This window comes from Clarias gariepinus, chromosome 11 (genome assembly GCF_024256425.1).
Source record: "Clarias gariepinus isolate MV-2021 ecotype Netherlands chromosome 11, CGAR_prim_01v2, whole genome shotgun sequence".
Lineage (NCBI taxonomy): Eukaryota > Metazoa > Chordata > Actinopteri > Siluriformes > Clariidae > Clarias > Clarias gariepinus.
The window spans coordinates 30130980-30150442 of record NC_071110.1 but is presented as its reverse complement, the minus strand read 5'-3'; the positions used below and the strand labels follow the sequence as shown (position 1 = coordinate 30150442).

The following is a 19463-nucleotide window of genomic DNA, read 5'->3' as shown; positions in this document are numbered from 1 at the left end:
TTGCAGCCCTGCGTATTTCCAAAAAGTCCTAAAGCTCTTGATTCCTCTTCTGCCACAGCGAGTCTTCCAGCACTTCCACAATTTTCATTATTAAGGATTTCCTTTTTGACTTTTTATCCGTCTATAGTTACATTAACAGCGCTCGCGGCCACGAAAGACCTCCTGCTGCTCGTCGAGTCGCCGAGGACGCGGGTTCTATCCTGAAGCTAATGCTACAGCTAGATCACTGAAACTGGAGACTCCTTCCCCCATGCTCTAGGAGAGCATGTGGTCCGAGTGTGTGTGTGTGTGTGTGTGTGTGTGTGTGTGTGTTGTGTTAAGAGCTCCAGGTGTGTATGTGTATGTGTGTTTGGCCGTACGTTCTCCTGGAAGAGTTCCGGTTGTGTCCCTTTGGCAAAGTGCAGCGCAAACATCAGCTGATCCACCTGCACACACACACACACACACACACACACACACACACAGAGAGATTTATATTTATACACAGACTAAAACTCAAGTTAATAGTTTCGTACTGGTTTGAAAGGCACACTCGAGTGTGTTGTTCTTCAGATCTGAAGGCGAATTCACAAACTTCCCCAGGCACGCACACACACACACACACACACACACACACACACACACACACACACACACACGCGCATACACTTTATCCCTCACTCACAGATGCATGGACACACAGCAGCTGTTGTCAGATTTACTGTCCTCTTTCTTTACACACTCGCTGTTCCACACTGAGGACTGATGAGTCAATAAACACACACACACAGACACACACACACACACACACACACACACACACACACACACACATTCCCAGGAAGCAGAGTATGTTTAGTGGTTATGGGTCTGACTCAATCACAAGGTTGTGAGTTTAAATCCCAGAAGCACACACATGTCAAATGAACCGTAACTGTGTGTGTGTGCGTGTGTGTGTGTGTGTGTGTGTGTGTGTGCGTTCACCTTGAAGAGTGAGCGGCAGACGTATTCGTACACCATACTCTTCAGACACGCCTCCAGCGCTACGATCCTCGCCTCGGTGCTGTCGCAATCCTGACACACACACACACACACACACACACACACACACACACACACACACACACAGAGCATCACGATTATTTCTGCTCAGATATAAAAACAAAAACGCTTCATTAGCTAAACCTCCACTGTGCACAGTGGTACGTGAACCCCTTGAGGTGCTTGAACACACACACACACACACACACACACACACACACACACACACACACACACACAAAAATCAATCCCCCTGGTGTAATTAAAAGGAAGGATGTGATTAATATTTAATAGCAACTTAGACAGATTTAATATTTAAACAGACTTAATTATTAACCAAGTTAGAAACACCGGTTTCGGGTAAACAGCTAATAAAACGAAGAGCGAACGGTAACGCGAGGGCATTTGGCCTCGGATTCCTGCTCGTTTGCTAACCGGAGCGCGATTAGCTTTGTCTTTAGCCTGTGATTCTGAGATGCTTTTTTAATGACGGGAGATTTGGATCATTTTAGTGACTCGGTTTTTTTAATCTCGTTCATCAAACTAAACAAATCTTCTTTTTATCAGAAATTAAATAAAATGTTACATTTCCAATAAACAGACCACCAACACGTCTACATACACAAATATTGTCTATAGTTTCAGTAATGAAAATCTTACAATGCAGCTAAGGACATATTATAATAAACAGAATGAGCAGCTCACCTCTCATATCTTCTGGTCAGAGTCGTTCCTTCTTTTGAATCTTATTGCACTGCATAGCGTCTATGGGAGTCACGTGACAAAAAAACGAACGATTCGGACTAGAAGACTCGAGCGGTAACTACTCATTTCTGATCCTGTCCATAACCTATGTGGTTTTGCGATGCTTTGCGCATGCGCATCCAGTAGGAAATTAACGAATCACTCTCCGAGACGACTCGTTCTTCTGAGTCACGTTAAAGACTCGTTTGAAAAGAACGAATTGTTCATGAACGACCCATCACTAATTGCTTTTCGGCTCAGCGCGGTAGTAAAGAGTGATTATTATTACAGATTATCGATTAGCAACATGATGTTACCCGTCATATTATCGCTGTTGCTTTGCTCCTCTTATTGAGGCGTTCGACTTTCCTTGGCTGTTGTATTGTACTTTTTGACATTTTTATTTTACTTTATTTATTACTTCATTTCTTTGCGTACTGCTCTGGGAAAAATAAATAAGAGAGCACTGCAGTTTACTCAAAAAAACTTCTGGAATGTCATCAAGAGGAAGATGGAGGGTCACAAACTATCAAGTGAAGCTGAGCTGTTTGCTGGTTTTTGCAGAAAACGTGGTATAAAGTGAAAACTGGAGAGATAAAAAACCATGAAAGCTGTAATTGCTAATAAATCGGGGTTATTATACCATTAAATACTGATTTCTTAATGTTATTTAGTCCATGTCCAGACGTAGCCGGGTATTTAAAAAAAAACTGAGATTTTTATCTGCAGTTTTGTCCTTTCGTCCACATACAAACGCAGTTTAAGGTCGTCTGGCTCGTTGTGACGTCACCTCCTGTGCTGATGATGTCATGGTCTGTGTGCTAGTCACCTAGATTCGACATCAGTTTTGTTTATGAGGATATTTTTTTGCAATAGTGGACTTAGTGACCGCGTCAACGTTGCTTACTGGACTTTTTACATGCGTGTACATACATGCGCAGTAACTCATAACGAACTGAGGTGCCTGGAGGTAAAACGAAGCTCACTGCTGCTACATACAAAAATCCACGACGACACAGACAGCAACGACAGTTTTGGACGAGACCTGTCGGACCTCTAGATGCCGGACCCGGTAATGATGTTTTTTGTCTAGGCTTCTGATCGTCCCCCTGTTGATTAAGGACGCTCCTGGCAGCACATAACAGGGTGTTTTGCGCTTTCATGTGGACAAAGATATTTTTAAAACGTAGGTCATGTGGACACAATTATTACAAAAAACAAAAAAAAAGAAAGAAAATATTTCAGTCTTAAAAAATAGTCACCCGGCTACGTGTGGACATGGCCTTAGCCAAAGAGTTACAACAATTCGTTTACACATTATTATTTGCATTGTGTGATCTGTTCGTCTCACCAATACATGCACCTTTAAGAACGAAAAAAAAAAAAAAAAACTTATGCTGCAGTGCTCTCTTATTTTTATCAGAGCTGTACATATTATTTTTTCCCCTTTCTTTACTCTTGGAGCGATCTCTTGCACAAGAACGTCCTCTGGGATTAATAAAGTTTGATCTCATCTTATCTTATCTTATTATAGATCCTGCAGCTTCCAGTCAGGTTTTAACCAGTCTTACCTCGTCTCCTCTGAGCTCCCTCTGGTTAACCACGAGGCGTCTCCACCCTCATGAGAGCGGCAGATTGTGAAATATTCCACCCAACCCATCACGACCACACACAAATTCCCTGACATCTCAATTATCTTTTTTTTTTCCCTCCATGTTTTGATGTTTAACGACACGTGATTTGGGGATTTTTTTGGTTAGATTGCTACATGAATGTGTTTGTTGTGAATGGACCCGTAGGGGACGTTTGATGAGGATGTTTTTTTTTCTTTGTGACGTAAAATGAGTCTTCTGTGCTGTCGGAGTGAAGAGATTTACGCTTCTGTAGATCTGCAGCGGTGTGTTCCTGTGCGTACGGTACCTGTTGAGTCTGTAGCGCTCTGTGGAAGATTCTGATGAAAGACGCCAGACTGAAGCGGTACATGCTGTTGACGCGTGATAAATCCGTGATTACAAAATACATCTTACTGGCACTTTCGGCTAAAGGCAAATAGGCGTCCCTCTCCTACAGAGAGAGACAGAGAGAGAGAGAGAGAGAGAGAGAGAGAGAGAGAGAGAGACGGGTAAGTGATACAGCTCTGCTGACCCCAAGAGGACATCCGTATTACTGCGTTACTGCATTACTCTCTCACCTGGTCGAGCGACGCCTGCAGTCTGTGCGATTCTGTGAGCGCGGTGTGTATCAGGGCGCTGCTCGCCTTAGTCTGGTTCAGAGACTCGATCAGCTCCTTATTCTCCAGAATGTTTCCCTGAGCTGTGGCCAGAGTCTACACACACACACATTGACATCATACACATGTACAGTATGTTTTAAAGTCAGAATGGATGGCCTCAATACTGATGATACCAGTGATACCGATACTGGTACTGATCCGATATCGTGCTCATGTACGGTACAGTACTAGCAGAACGCTACAGTACAGCATGATACAGCTATGTTGCACTACTGACAAACAAACTGCGTTAAACAGTAAATCAAATCAAGGGACTGTACGTCCCCTACATACGAACGTTCGAGTTACGCACTTTCGGAGATATGAACATGCTTTCGAGCATATTCAAGTTAGATGACATGCCCAGCGGACAGTACATTGTCACGAGCGTGCAGCGCTGCATCCCAGGATGTCCGGAAACGAGCAGCGGCGATCAAACTGGTACTGGTAAGAAGCGCCGAGCGATAACGACGGAGACAAAAGTGAAAATAATTCCACGTGAGGTATAAGAGGTGACATCGCTCGTTCTTTTAACATAAACCGTTCAACCGTCTGGATCTGATCCTAAAGAACAAGGACGAGATCATGGACCATGTTTGTTTTATACTGTGTATACGCAAGTGTGTTAGTATCCTAGTAACAAGACGATGTTCGTTGGACTTACGAACAAATTGGACTTTACAAACAAACTCTTGGAACGGAACTCGTAGGTTGGGGACTTACTGTATACATAACTGTTTATGTACCGATGGAGCTCAAGCTCAGTCCACAAGGTGGCACGTTGATCTACTGAACCGCTCAGATCGTTTCTAAAGTTAGGGAAGTTAACCTAAGAAAAAGAGATTCTTGTTGTTTCGCGTTATAGTGCCCCAAGTGGCAACGGTGAGAATGCAGCTCACGTTTCTGTCATGTTAGGATTTTTCTGGTGACGCACTCGTGTGAGCAACAATGTGCATAATGTCTAAAATATGTCCTTGTGTAGCTCGGAGCGTCTATGTGCACATACTTGTATAGACCATGTTTTACGACTGGCAGAGCTGGCGACCGACAGTTAGTGTAATTAACAAAATTCTTACCGGTGGTGGAAAGTCCTGAGAAACTTCTGAGACTTACTTTATATTTCCACTTATTCTGCTTTAGAATATCATCTCGGTTAACTTCTGGGTTCCAGGGTTAAATCCCAAATAGTGTTAAATGAAAAAGTAGTGCACTATGTACAATAGGGTGTACAATCCCTTGTTTCACAACCCAAGTGGTGATTAGGGATTCAGCCTGTGAACAAAACAATTTCTACGGTTCAGACGCAATTCGGATCGAGGTAGAGATGGTATGTTGTTTAAGATGACAGAAACGACTCATTAGATGTGTTTTCTTGCTGAAAGTGCTTCTGTGAATGTTCTTGATTGTGTGTTTCTGGCCCGAGAACTCCAGACACTCTTGAGAAAACCGCGATGTAATGACATTACGCTGCTCGGGTTTAGAACTGAGGACATTAAGAGCTGTACAGGAAGTTGCTGTATAAACACAAACTGTCAGTGTTTTGCTTCCAGGAGGCGGCCCTCTTTCAGTCCAGTGGGAAAAAGTCCATCTGTAAGGCAGTCAGCGTGGGACTGGTGAGTATCCTTCGCCTTCTGATGTGAGAAGTGCACAAATGTGTGTCTATTTTAGGGCAACTTTGTATTTTCCATATCTATGCCGTTATAAATACGGGTTGGCCTGTGCCTCTGAGTGGCGCAGTGGTAAAGTGCTCGCCCCATCATCCGGAGATCGTAAGTTCGATTCCCAGGTGATGCTGTATCCTCTCGCACCCGGAGGTCTAGAGAGAGCTGATTGGCCGAGCTCTCTCAGGGGGGAGGGACGAGAGGTACTTAGTGCTCCCACATTAATCACGGCTCTACAGCCAAATGTGAGTCTATTTTAGCCAATCAGGCTAATCAATCCACAGCCAATCAGGGGCGTCTGTGCGCTCACGCAAGCGGAAGGAGCGGATAGCGCTCTCCTCCGAGTGTGTTACTCCGCCCCCAACGGTGCGTTAGCGAGCAGAGCAGTCCGAAAAGATGTGGACTCCCGACAGTCAATCGATTAAACATTTTAATCTAGTTAATCTTGTGATTGATCACAATTTTAACATACTCAGATTTATTTGTATAATAAATGTGTTGGAATAAAAAAATGCCTCAAATTATTTAGAGGTAACAGATTATGCAGTTTTATAATATCTCAAACATTACCATTTAAAATGTTAAATTAAAATCTTGCAGATGGGACCGGCACCGCATGCAGTGGCTGGGTGTAGTATGGGGGACGTTGAGGGACGAGGCTCGAACCCGGATCCTCAGATCTAAAGCCACCGCTCCCACAACTTACATTTTAATGTAAGGTAGCTTGAAAACACAACTTTGGTTTTATTCAAACTTTAATCTAGACGCCTGGTGATGTTTCCTCATTAAACGTGCCGTTTTCACACACATTAGCGTACAAAAAATAGTAATGCGTTAAAGTTTCTAAATTAATTACATGCGTTAATATTGACAGCCCTAATAATTCTGGGAGTCGTTGTGCTTGATCACCTGCAGCAGCGAGTCCTCCAGCAGCGCCAGTTGGATCTTCTTCTCCTCCTCCTGCTGCAACAGTGCCGTCTTTTCTCTTTCCAGTTCCGGTTTCTCATGCTGGATAGTCAATGCCAACAGCTACACAAACACACACACACACACGTGTTACACAACTGTATAATCACCACTTAATTCTATAATCATACTATAATTTTTGTAATCACCACCCCTTCACAACGGTACTCTCTGGAACACTTCTCTGTAATTAGGATCACGTCCTTTCTTTGTGTCTGTGCATTCCTGAGTGTGTGTGTGTGTGTGTGTGTGTGTGTGTGTTACCTGCCCACGCAGTCCTGCTCTCGTGGTGGTAAAATTGACTTCCGTTATAACAGAAGCCGCATCAGGGGGGATAAAAGGACTGGGGTTGCGGGTTGCCAGAAAGAGACGAAAATCCTCGTTATAGTCGACGACTTTCTCTCCGATCTGGACGACGTAACGAGGACCTGAAGCGGAATAAAATTTTTTAAATGACAACGATGAGTCGAGGCGTGGCCTACTGTAAGAATGATGAGGTGTAACTTTAGTGAGTGACAGAAAAACGACTTAATAGATGATAGAAGTGATGGATGGAAAGGGACGTCACTCAGAGACGTATGAATAGGAGGAAGAGGGTGGACGCGTAGGAGGAAGAACGGAGGGACGAGCGGAGTCACCTTGGGCGATGAGGTCCCTGCGCAGTAGAGGATAGAGCACGGGTTCGACTCCCTCCACTTCCTGAATTATCAGCGTTTTCCCGAAGCGCACCGCCAGCTCTAGTGATGTCATAAAATTAGAGTCCTAAAAAAAATAAATAAAAAAAGAGACAAAAGTGGAAAGATCAAAGAAATGGACAGGAGGATAAAAGGCTACTGATGAGTACCAGAATGTGTGTGTGTACGCGTGTGTGTACCTGTTGGTTGATGATTTCTAACCGATGTGCTTTTAAGTGTGTGCGTAACCACTCTGTGGCCCGAGAGGACGGGTCTATGAGGAAGGGACACGCCACGCTCTGGAGAGGACGACCAAGAGGAAGCAATTATTATTACATTTCAAACTATTCATTATTTAAACACAGTAAGTGTATGTTATTCTCTCTCTTTTTCACACACACACACACATACTGTACACACACTCTCAGCCTCACTCACACACAGAGCAATAAACATAAACACCCAAAAAACAAAAAAGACACAGGGACAATGGATAAAAAACCCATAAATAGTCATACCTTGTATGTATTTATTTATTTATTTGTGAGTATTTGTGTGTGTGTGTGTGTCTGTGTGTGTGTGTGTGTCTGTGTGTGTGTGTTTCTGGGGTCTTACCCGGTTCTTTAATGCAGTGATCTGAGGATGTGGCATGAAAATGGCAGACAGACAGACAGACAGAGGCACACACACATGCATTAACAGTGAGCATGTCATTAAACAATGCGTGACACACACACACGCGCACACACACACACACTAGTGTTAATTTTCTCAGCTATTTTAAATTTTCTGGTCCTGGGATAAATGTCCCTGTTAGTTTTTATTATATTTAATCTTGTCCTATTTTTGTTTTTGTCCTATTTTTTACTTTTTTTTGCCAATAAACTTTTAGTTTTAGTCGACTAATAGTCTGGGTATTTTAGTCTACAGTAGTTTTAGTCAGAGGAACTCACACATTAGCACACACATTAGCGTACAAAAAAATAGTAATGCGTTAATTACTTTTAATTAACTCATTACTCAATAAATTTTAGACCGGCGGAAAATTAAACCGGGTTTTAACGGTCTATTAGTTTTAGACCGTTGACTAAAACTAGACTAAAATACTAAAGTAAAGTATTTTACTAGACTAAAGTATTTTAGTCTAGTTTCAGTCAACAATTACTTTTCATCAATTAAATATTTTTGGCAACAGTTTACTGTAGATATAAAATGTAATAAAATGAAATAAAATAAAATACATCACATATAATAAAACAGAATCGGGCTCACTGCTGTGATGATGAAGAGTTAAAGATACAAACCCTGATACGCCGCCCGGCGTGACACGGGGAAACACTGCTGCTTGTGCCGTGGGGAATAAACAACGAATCGCAGCAGATTGGGACGCAAATTAAATGTGGACGAAAATAATTAGTTTTTTTTTTTTTTAAACCAAATTTAATCTCGTCTTCTTTTTTTTTTTGTCAACTATATCGCATCCTGATTTTGTCATTGTCTTTAGTCACAGGAAAAAAGGTTGTAGATGAATCCTTTTTAACAAAATTAACACTAACACACACACATTAATAGTGATGATTAAGTGAAAAATTAAGTGATGTACGTAAACTATAAGACACTCTTCCTGTGGAATTTTGGTCGGTCAGGCTGTGCTCGAGTTTGTGTGTGTGTGTGTGTGTGTACCTGCAGAATAACAAGGGCGTTCTCCATGGACAGGTCATCAGACGGCAGTCCTTCGCTCTTCCAGATCAGCTGTTCGCTCTCGGAACACAGGAAGTGACGCAAATCGAACTCTGCAGGCGAGAGCGCAAGAACGAACGTCACGCTTATGAATCGAGGAGAAAAGAAAAGCAACACAAACTGAAAGCCGTTGTGTGTGAGTGTGAGTGTGTGTGGGTGCGCGTGTGTTACTCTGCAGTCTGGCGTGCTCCATCCAGCTGTGCAGCGTGTCTCTGCGCTGGTCCTCAGGTGTGGCGGACAGGTACGTGATGAACGCTGCCGCCAGCTGGACGCGCTTAGGAAGAGTTTTCAGCTCCTCGCTAATCTCGTCTACCTGCACACACACACACACACACGGAGTAATGTGACACGTGTAGTCGAAATATATCTGCTAATAGGGACTCAAACACACACACACACACACACACACCTGTGTGCTCCAGCGGGTGTGTTCTCCGTCCAGCTGGCGGATCAGGTTCTCGGCAGCGCTGATGGTTTCCTGAGCTCTGCTCACGTCCGCTTCAAGTTTCGCGGCTTCTGTGGTACGACACTGGAACCTGTACAACGCACACACACACACCCACACACCCACACACACACACACATCAGAAAATAGGAATTAACAAGTAGAAATTTCTCAAAAACATGCCGATGTGATTTACGTTGTACTGTTTGGGTTCCGTCCTAAACACTCTTTCTATTCCCTACACATTTTTAAGAAGGTTTAAGAAGACCAGATTAGAACCAGCCTACATAAACCCCTGGCTGTGTCCCAAATGCATTATACACACTGAGTGTTAAACAGTTTTTACTTGTCCTTCAGCTCGGCCACTCGTTCTCCAACAGAGTTGAGCTGCGCCTCCAGTTTACTCATCCGGTTCTCCGTCTTACGCAGGTTCCTGACACACAGACACGAAGAGAGTTAAGTTCTTAAGAACAAAGTAGCACGCTTGCGTTTGTGTGTGTGTGTGTGTGTGTGTGTGTGTGTGTGAATATACACACTCCATCAGTCCTGCTTGCTCAGTCTCCAGTGGTTGGATCTTCTCCAGGACATGCGAGTACTGGACATTCGCTTTCACCCACGCGGCTAACGGAGCAGCCGCTGCACTCGCGCGCTTTGCGTTCTATAACATACACACACATTATTTTAATAATTTAGATTTCAGAATTGAGAATTACTAGGAGCTCTCATTAGCTTCTGGCTTATTCTGAGTCGTGTGTGTGTGTGTGTGTGAGACACCTTTGGATCAAACGACGCCCTGTTCCTGTGCAGTAACTCTTCCACGCTCTCCCGGATATCATTTGTGATGTTTCGGGCGTCGAACGTCACAATGTCCTCCCTCACTCCACGCTTAGCCAAGAAACTGAAATGCACGGTGGAGAAAATACTAAGTGCCCAAAAAATAGTTTGTTAAACACTCATTACAACAAAAAAGAAAGACGAATATAAAAGTACAAGTCTATGTAACCTACTTTTTTGTGTTACTGTCACAACTCCATTTGTCCCCACTTTAGCGAAATACCGCTTAGCGAATAAGTAAATAATTAAAGGCTTTAACGCTTGAACTAACCCCTGTGTAACGTATTTTAATCACACGCTCTCAGTGAAACGTCTCCATTTACCGTGAGAGAAAATACTCACTTAAAGCAGAGGAATCGGGTCTTTAAGTCTTTTCCCACAGATCCATTAATATGCACATGAACACATGCAGTAAGACGTTTAATCACCATCGTTAGAAGCCCTGAGTGCTTTAAATAAACTGGGTCTCATTAGTAAGTCATAGTTTCAGCTTTGTTCTCATACAGTACATCGTCCGTCCCTCTCTCTCTCTCTCTCTCTCTCTCATCTTTTTGATTCACACGCCATTCAACACATAAAGGTTGTTTTTCTAGAGACAGATGCATATTTAGGCTGCATGTTTAAAAACGGTTAGCGCTGTCGCCTCGCACCTCCAGGTTCTGGGTTCGATTCCCGTCTCGGGTTTGTGTGCATGGAGTTTGCGTGTTCTCTCCGTGCTTGGTGGGTTTCCTCCCACAGTCCAAAGACATGCAGATATGGCATAACATTCTGAGTGACATCATAGTGTGATGCTTTTTTCACAAACCTTTTTGTAGGTCTTTACATAAAATTCCCCTTTTCTAAAATGATGTCATCTTGTTATTGATAACTGTCTCTCTGGTGCCCTGGGTGGCGATGGGGCAAAGTTCTTGGGGCCGCTCATCGTTGCTTGAACTATATTTGTTACTTAATGGGGGGTAAAATTTATGGTGGTAACCAGGTAATAAAATTAAAGTGACGAGTTCTTCTCATCAAGAGAAAAAGAAATGACAATCATATACAAGACGTTTTTGATAAAAGTAAATTTTTTCTTATATCCGGGACACACGGTTTCAGGCGAGTAATTAAAGACAAGTTTCAAAACAAGTCACCCTGACTAAAAAACGCTCGGGGCCGCACCTCTTCATGCTGACCCAGGAAGTGTCGAATATTCCCATGAGCCTCAGCACGCCCTCCAGAATGTCCCTGATGACGTCTGGTGGCATTCGCAGCGAGCGGATCTCAGACAGAGACTCCGATTTGATGTTTCCGACAGCCTGCTTCGCCTCTTCCACCAGGGGCTACACACACACACACACACACACACACACACACACACAACATTTTATTATATAATGTATGGAAGCAGTCATGATGGAAAATAAAGAGCTTAGTGTAGATTATGAAAGTATAACAATATCAAAATTCCTTAGAGAAAACTAGCCTGTTGAATTACATGAACTAAACAAAAACTTGTTGGAATAAAAAAATTTATTAAAAAAATTCTGCATTACAATTTAATCTGGATGGGGGAAAAATCCTTACAGCATTTATAATGCTTGAAATTTTCACACTGCGGTTTGTTGTGGTTGAATATTTCTAATAATTCAAGCTTTTAAAAAGTCAATGGAAAAATATTGACCTTACTTCATCACACCACAGCATTTGGCAAACGACCTCATCCAGAGCGACTTACATCTTTATCTCACTAAACATCTGAGTAGTTGTGGGATATAAAGGCCTTTCTTAAGGGCCCAGCAGTGACCACTTGATGGTGGTGGGGTTTGAACCTGAAACCTTCTGATCATTAATTCAATTCAAAAACAACTGAAGTACCCCTGCCTTGTTAAACTGCGGTTCAAAAGTGTTAAAATTACTACCTTCATTATTTTTTAACCTCACAAATTCAGGTAATAAAATTCAGGTAGAAAAAAAAATTAATGTCTTCACATCTGGGAAGAGCACATCTACTGTGACTAAAATAAACGCTACAACGTGATGTGCGCTAAAATTCTTTCTCCGCTGTAATCGCTTTATTTAAAGCAGAGCCGGTGCGCTCTTTTATTTAAACAGCAGAGAGAGAATTTTCATGGAAATACCGTCACAATCAATAACGGTGGGATTATTTTTCTCAAATACTGTGGGCGAATTTCTGTACACGACCTGAGACCAGACGTAGTATTAAAGACTTTTTTTTTTTTTTTTACACTTTGTGCCAATGACTAAATATCGAACTAAAACTAAAATGTTGTAGAGCAATTGTGTTGCATAAAATAAATTACTCTTAGTATCATGATTACTTCTCTCTGCTCTACAAAGAAACGCTGCTCTGTCGCTATTCTTTTCAAAGGTAAAGTGCAGGTTAATTTGTTTTATTTTTACTTTACAGCAGTGATTCCGTTAGTGTGTCGCTCACTCGAGTGTCATTAGAGAGATTTCTTGTTTAATTTTCCGATAAAACAGTGTTTCCGTTGTGTGTGTGCGTGTCTGAAAAGAGTGAAGGAAGGGATACTGCACAAATGGAAACACTTATCTGTCGGGGTTTTTTTTTCTTTTTTTTTTAAAGGTAAAGTGCAGGTTAATTTGTTTTATTTTTACTTTCTATTTTGTGTTAATTATTTTCATGTGTTTTTTTTTTCGGGCTGTGAAACAAATAATTTGAGTTTCCATAATTTCTTATGGGAAAATTTGATTTGATTTACGAGTGTTTTGAAATTGAGCTGCTTCCAGAACCATTTATGCTTATAACCCAAGGTTACACTGTGTATATAATTAATTTCAAATGTGTGATAGATATAGAGCTTTTGATTGTTTTTTTGATAGTGCTTCTTTTTTCTTTATTTCAAGGTTGTCACTGTTACTTTTATTTTTAAGCAATATAAATGCAACAAAGTGTAAACAGCCTGTTTGTTGTTGTGGCTGTTGAAGAAATGAATCCCATTTTGCTGCTGAACGTCACTGTACATTACTGAAGATGGTATTTTTAACATTTTTTAGCAGCAATTTAGTAAGGTCAGTATTTTTGCACTGATTTTTGAATGCTTGAACTACATTCATTTGAAATATACTTATATACAATATAATATACAATATTCATTTCAAATATTCTAATATATACTATACTATATAAACTACAAAAAAATTTGCAGTGGCGAAACATCGCGATCATTATAAATGCTGTAAGGTTTTTCTTTCCATTTAGATCAAATTGCAATGCGGAAAAATACAAACATTTTTCAGTGCAACATGTTTTTTGTTCAGTTTATGTAATTTAAACCTGCTGTTTATTTTTTGAGGAATTTTGCCACTGTTATATTTCCATACTAGATTTTGTGTGTGTGTGTGTGTGTGTGTGTGTGTGTGTGTGTGTGTGTGTGTGTCCTTACCTGCACTTCTTTCAGTTCATCATCGATCTTCTCTTTTCGCTCCTCTATTTTGGCCACTTCCTGAGCCATCCTTCCCTTCAGCTTTTCCATCTCTGTCTTCTGATCACTCGCATTCTAACACACACACACACACACACACACACACGCACACACACACGCACACACACACGCACACACACACGCACACACACACCAGAGGATGCAAATATCAGGAGTTGTGGAAAACATGGGACAAAGTCGGAGAACTTCAGCACCTCCCACTGGCCATGTTCTGAACTTTACAGTCGTTACAGCAAAACACACACACACACAGACAGACACACACACACACCTGCATGGATGTGGTGATCTCCTGCAGTGCCGCATCTGCCTCGGCCTGTTTGGTTTTCAGTAACATGCTCTGCTCGGCAGCACGCCTCTTCAGCTCATCAACCAATGACTTCGCCTCGTTTAGCTTGGCCACGCCCGCCTACAAGCACAGACGGAAAATACATCTACAACTTGTTCCTTTGTGTATGTATGTGTGTGTGTGTGTGTATGTATGTGTGTGTATACCTGCAGGTGCTGCTGTCTCTCCGTGAGCTCTCTCTTCTTCGTGCTGTAAATGGATTGATAGACCTTGAGAAAGCTCAGGTATCTGTTGGGCGTCGCTCCGTGATCACGACACGACTCGTGGATCGTCAGGAACGAGTGGAAGAAATCTGAGCAAAATCCACCAATCAACCAATCATCTCTCTCTCTCTCTCTTAGCAACCAATCAGCTCTCAAGATTCAAGAGTTAAAGTTGCTTTATTGCCGAGACAAATATTACTGTATTACCAAAGCTTATAAATAAGTCACAGAGAAATGCCAGGAGTAAAGAGTAAAAAACGAAACAAAACATAAACATAAAAATAAATAAAATTTACATAGGATCACACACATACACACATATTCACACACCTTTGCACTCACACACACACACCTGTTTTGTGCTTCTTCGGTTTTGTTTCTGAGCTCTTCTCCTCTTCCATTTCCGAGAGAAACATCTCAGGAATCTGTCACGCAACACACACACCATTTAGACTAACTTACCACACACACACACACACACACAGTACACACACTCCACCTCCTTCATTAAACTTTGTGTGTAACAGTGTTTGTAGGACAAAGAGGGTGGACAGTTCCTGTTCTTCATCTGTCTGATCCATCTCTCTCTCTCTCTCTCTCTCTCTCTATCTCTCTCTCTCTCTCTACCTTCTTCATGCTGCTGTCTCTCCATCCCTCCAGCCACTGCACACTGCACTTCCTGTACAGCGCCGGGTTGCTCTCACAGTTGATGGTGAAGTTCTCATTGGTGCAGTCCATGATCAGAACCACGTGGAGGTTCTGCTGCACACCTACACACACACGACAAAATAGGAAAATAGTGTATACCATGCCAGTATAGTAATGTGTGTGTGTGTGTGTGTGTGTGTGTGTGTGTGTGTGTGTGTCTGTGTGTGTGTGCACTAACGGTGTGTGTAGTAGTTAAAGAGGGGGCCTGTGAACCCGTCTTGTGCTGCCTGATCCTTCAGAGATGAGAGTAACGGCTCGAGCTCTTCTGTAGTGTACAGGCCGGGAACTTCACCTGTAACACACACACACACACACACACACACACACACACACACAGTATAAAACCCTATCTGGTGCTCCTTTGAATACACAACACACCTTACACACACACACACACACACTCACGCACCTGAAGAGAGCAGACTGTTGACCATCTCGAGGAAAGACGGATGGACAAACTGATGATCCTCCAACAACAGAACCGTCTGCTGACCTTCTACACCCGCCGTCTGCATCACCTACACACACACACACACACACACACACACACACACCTTTTATACCTGTTAATATACTGTATTTATGTTAATTGACTGATATTACATTAAAGATAGATAGAAAAAATACACAGACAGAAAAACTGACAGCAAGACGGAGAGGCAATGAGACAGAGAGAAAAAGAGACAAAGAGAGACAGAGAAACAGACAGACAGAGAGATATACATAGAGACAGACCAAGAGAGAAAAAAACAGAGAGGCAGACAGCGGGACAGACAGAGAAATAGACAGACAAGACAGTGAAAGAGAGAGACAGACAGACAGCCACAGAGAAACAGTAAGAGACAGACAAAAAGACAAACAGAGAGACAGACAGAAAGAGAGCATGGCAGATAGTCAAAAAGATATTCAGATAAAGAAGCAGACAGACAGCAAGACAAAGAGAGAGAGAGACACGAAGACGGAAAAAGAAGCAGACAGAGAGAGAAATAGACAGAAGGACACGTAGAGAGACAGAAAGACAGACAGAGGGACAAATATGTAAACAGAGAGACAGACAGGAAAAGAACACAACAGACAGAGAGACAGACAGACAAAGAGGCAGAGAGACAGAGGGATAGACAGAAAGACAGACAGGCAATGAGACAGACAGAGGAAAGGACAGACAGATAGAGGGGCTGACAGAGAGACAGACAGGCAGTGGGACAGAGAGACAGACAGGCAGTGAGACAGACAGACAGAGGGACAGACAGGAAGTAAGACAGACAGACAGGGACAGAGAGACAGACAGGCAGTAAGACAGACAGACAGGGAGACAGACAGAGGGACAGAGAGACAGAGAGACAGACAGGCTGTGAGACAGACAGGCAGAGGGACAGAGAGACAGACAGACAGAGGGACAGACAGGAAGTAAGACAGACAGACAGGGACAGAGAGACAGACAGGCAGAGAGACAGACAGGCAGTGAGACAGACAGACAGAGGGACAGAGAGACAGACAGGCAGTGAGACAGACAGACAGAGGGACAGAGAGACAGACAGACAGAGGGACAGAGAGACAGAGAGACAGACAGACAGAGGGACAGAGAGACAGACAGACAGAGAGACAGTGTAGTTTACGAGGGGAGCTCACAGTTTTCAGGTCGCTCCTGAAGTGTTTGAGTGTGTATGAGCGACTGATCCTGGGTGTGTAAAGCGTGGCGCGGTGCATGTGTGTGACCAGACACACAGCTGTGCGTCGACCCACGCCGCTCCGACCCGCTAGCAACACACACCCGGCCGGAGCGGACAGGACCCGGTCCACACGGCACACCAAGTCCAACACCTCGGGAAATATCAGCAAGTCCAGCTCCCGATTCTCACGCTCATACTGAAGAACACCCTGCGGAGAGAGAGAAGGGGGGGGAGGGGGAATTACAAAGACGTTTATTACAATTGTTCAAAGAATATTAATAAATAGGTAAATAAATAAGAGTTTGATTTAAAAGAGAGATTGAGCATGAGAGAGAGAGAGGTGAAGCGATAGTGATAAAGGAGAAAAAGGGAAAAAGTGAAATATAAAGGAAGAGAGATAGAGACACAATATGGAGAAAGTAAGGCAAACAGAAAGAAAGAAGGACAAACGGAGGAATGGAGAAAGAAAAACAGATAGAATAAGAGACAAAAAGAGAAAAACGAAATGAGAGATAGAGAAAGCAAGAAATTTATTTAAAAAAAAAATAGAAAGGGCCAGGGAGACAGACAGAAAGACAGTCAAAATGACAGACAGAAAGAGACAGAGAGATAGAAAGGTGAAGAAAGTAGGACAGATAGAGAGAACGCAAGAAGAATTGACAAAAATATAGAGAAACAGAAGGACAGAGGGATGGAGAAAACAAAACACAACGAGAATCAGAAACTGATAGAGGGAGAGAAATACAAAAAGAGAGATGGGGAAAGAAAGACAGAGAGAAGGAGCCACACACACACACACACACACACACACGCACAGTCCCTGGTCTGACCTTGCGAATAACTTCTGTAAGGTCACTGGAGTTGAGACGACCAAGCGGTTTCCCATAAAGTGGGAGGGGCTTGCCGTGACCACGCCCATCATGACTCGCACCCCAAGTCACAAAGAATGTGTCTGAGAGACGACAAAAACCAGCACGTATAATTATATAAATCAATAAATGTGCATTGTGTATGTGTGTGTGTGTGTGTGTGTGTGTGTGTGTGTGTTACCCGACATGTTGTCCAGTACATCAGAGCCCCAGTCTCCTCGGATGACAGAGCTAAGGACGTTATCAAACACGTGCGCGTCTTTATCTGAGACCAGTTTGTCCCTGAAGAGCCGGTGAGCCTCGTACGCCACCACCTCCAGCACGGAGTCTGAGGGAGTAAGGGATTTACCTACACACACACACACACACACACACACACACACACACACACACACACACACACACACACACAAATGCCATTTTCCACTCATCCTTGTATATCTATAACGTCTGCTGTTTCTAACGAGCTCCACCGTGCGTCAGCTTTAACGTTGACAAAAATGGCTGCAAACGAGTGTGACGGTGAGGTGACGCCTCATTTAGGTGTCAAGGCTCCCAGGCTATAGTTTCACCAAAAGTCGGTTGCATAAAGTAGTGTTAATTTTGTCAGCAATTTTCAATTTTAGTCTTAGTCTTAGTCCTGGGATAAATGTCCCTGATAGTTGTTTTTTATCATATTTAGTCAATCTTACCCTATTTTTGTTTAGTCAAGTTTTAGTCAACTAAAACCCTACAGTCAATCTAGTATAGATGACTGATCATGTGACTCCCAGGGAACCGACCCACGCCTCAAAACAAGGCTTCATTTGGACACGCCCCCTTCTGCACGGTACGAGCTTCTGAGGTTCGACGTCACAGTGACATCACTACTGCGAACACGTCTTGTCTGTCTGTCTGCTAGTCAGTAAATTAGCGCTCACCTGCGGTCAGGTCGTATCTGAGCAGGTTCAGGACCCACTGCGTCAACACACACGGAGTAAACAGGTAGTGACTGCGGTCATCTACGGTGAACTTAGCCTTCACCTGAAACACACACACACACACACGAGTCAGATTGATCTTACACTAACTCATACAAACACACACATCATCCATCAGCCGATCAGAGCAGACCTGCTCGTAGACTTGGACAAGCGAGCCGGCGAGCTGATGAATCTTCCCGACAGAGCTCCAGGTGGGATGATTACCCAGAGTTCTTTGCAGCACAGGTGACAGGTATGCACTGTAGATAGACTGGAGCTGCTCTCTGTCTGGATAACTGCAGAAAAAAAAACACACACAGATTAGGGGAAAACAAAACAACTCAAAATCGAAAGTCAATATGAATCCATTACGTTCGTGTGTGTGTGTGTGTGTGTGTGTGTGTGTGTGTGAGAGAGACTCACTCCATGGTACAAATGCGCACTATAGACGTGAAGCGCGACGTGAGCGTGTGCCGTCCCACGGCGCCTCCGACCGACATCGAGCAAACGATCTGGATGTTTTCTAAACCCACCCACTCCAGACTTTCATCGTAGAAGCCCTGATACGTCAGCACCTAAGAGATACGGCCAGACACACACAAAAGTAAGTACACCCCTGTAATTTCAGCAATATCTTCAGTATATCTTCTCGAAGGACAAGGCTATAGAAATGATATACAATGAAACCTTGGATTACGAGCATAATTCATTCAGGAAGCTGGCTCGCATTTCAACACACTCGTAAACCAAATAAAATTTTCCTATAAGAAATAACAGAAACTCTAATTATTTGTTCCACAGACCAAAAAAATTAATACATAAAAATAATTGATACCAAATATTAAGTAAAAATAAAAAACAAATTAACCTGCACTTTACCTT

General features: G+C 42.9%; 1 protein-coding gene across 1 annotated transcript in view; it reads right to left on the bottom strand.

The window, feature by feature from the left end:
* LOC128533008 (cytoplasmic dynein 2 heavy chain 1) overlaps positions 1-19463 on the bottom strand; it is an 83849-nt gene that overhangs the window by 32119 nt on the left and 32267 nt on the right. Inside the window, exons 46-74 of the mRNA XM_053507182.1 lie at positions 19005-19156; positions 18733-18877; positions 18540-18642; positions 17801-17968; positions 17581-17702; positions 16710-16958; positions 15490-15598; positions 15259-15372; positions 15000-15142; positions 14725-14797; positions 14316-14461; positions 14092-14229; positions 13761-13874; positions 11515-11675; positions 10297-10420; positions 10059-10180; positions 9869-9955; positions 9487-9613; positions 9249-9390; positions 9021-9130; positions 7953-7973; positions 7538-7636; positions 7302-7425; positions 6928-7091; positions 6607-6726; positions 3956-4090; positions 3685-3828; positions 964-1053; positions 360-425 (exon numbers count right to left, since the gene is read on the bottom strand). Of these exons, the coding sequence (XP_053363157.1) occupies positions 360-425; positions 964-1053; positions 3685-3828; positions 3956-4090; positions 6607-6726; positions 6928-7091; positions 7302-7425; positions 7538-7636; positions 7953-7973; positions 9021-9130; positions 9249-9390; positions 9487-9613; positions 9869-9955; positions 10059-10180; positions 10297-10420; positions 11515-11675; positions 13761-13874; positions 14092-14229; positions 14316-14461; positions 14725-14797; positions 15000-15142; positions 15259-15372; positions 15490-15598; positions 16710-16958; positions 17581-17702; positions 17801-17968; positions 18540-18642; positions 18733-18877; positions 19005-19156 (3612 nt within the window). The remainder of the gene's footprint in view (positions 1-359; positions 426-963; positions 1054-3684; positions 3829-3955; positions 4091-6606; positions 6727-6927; positions 7092-7301; positions 7426-7537; positions 7637-7952; positions 7974-9020; positions 9131-9248; positions 9391-9486; positions 9614-9868; positions 9956-10058; positions 10181-10296; positions 10421-11514; positions 11676-13760; positions 13875-14091; positions 14230-14315; positions 14462-14724; positions 14798-14999; positions 15143-15258; positions 15373-15489; positions 15599-16709; positions 16959-17580; positions 17703-17800; positions 17969-18539; positions 18643-18732; positions 18878-19004; positions 19157-19463) is intronic.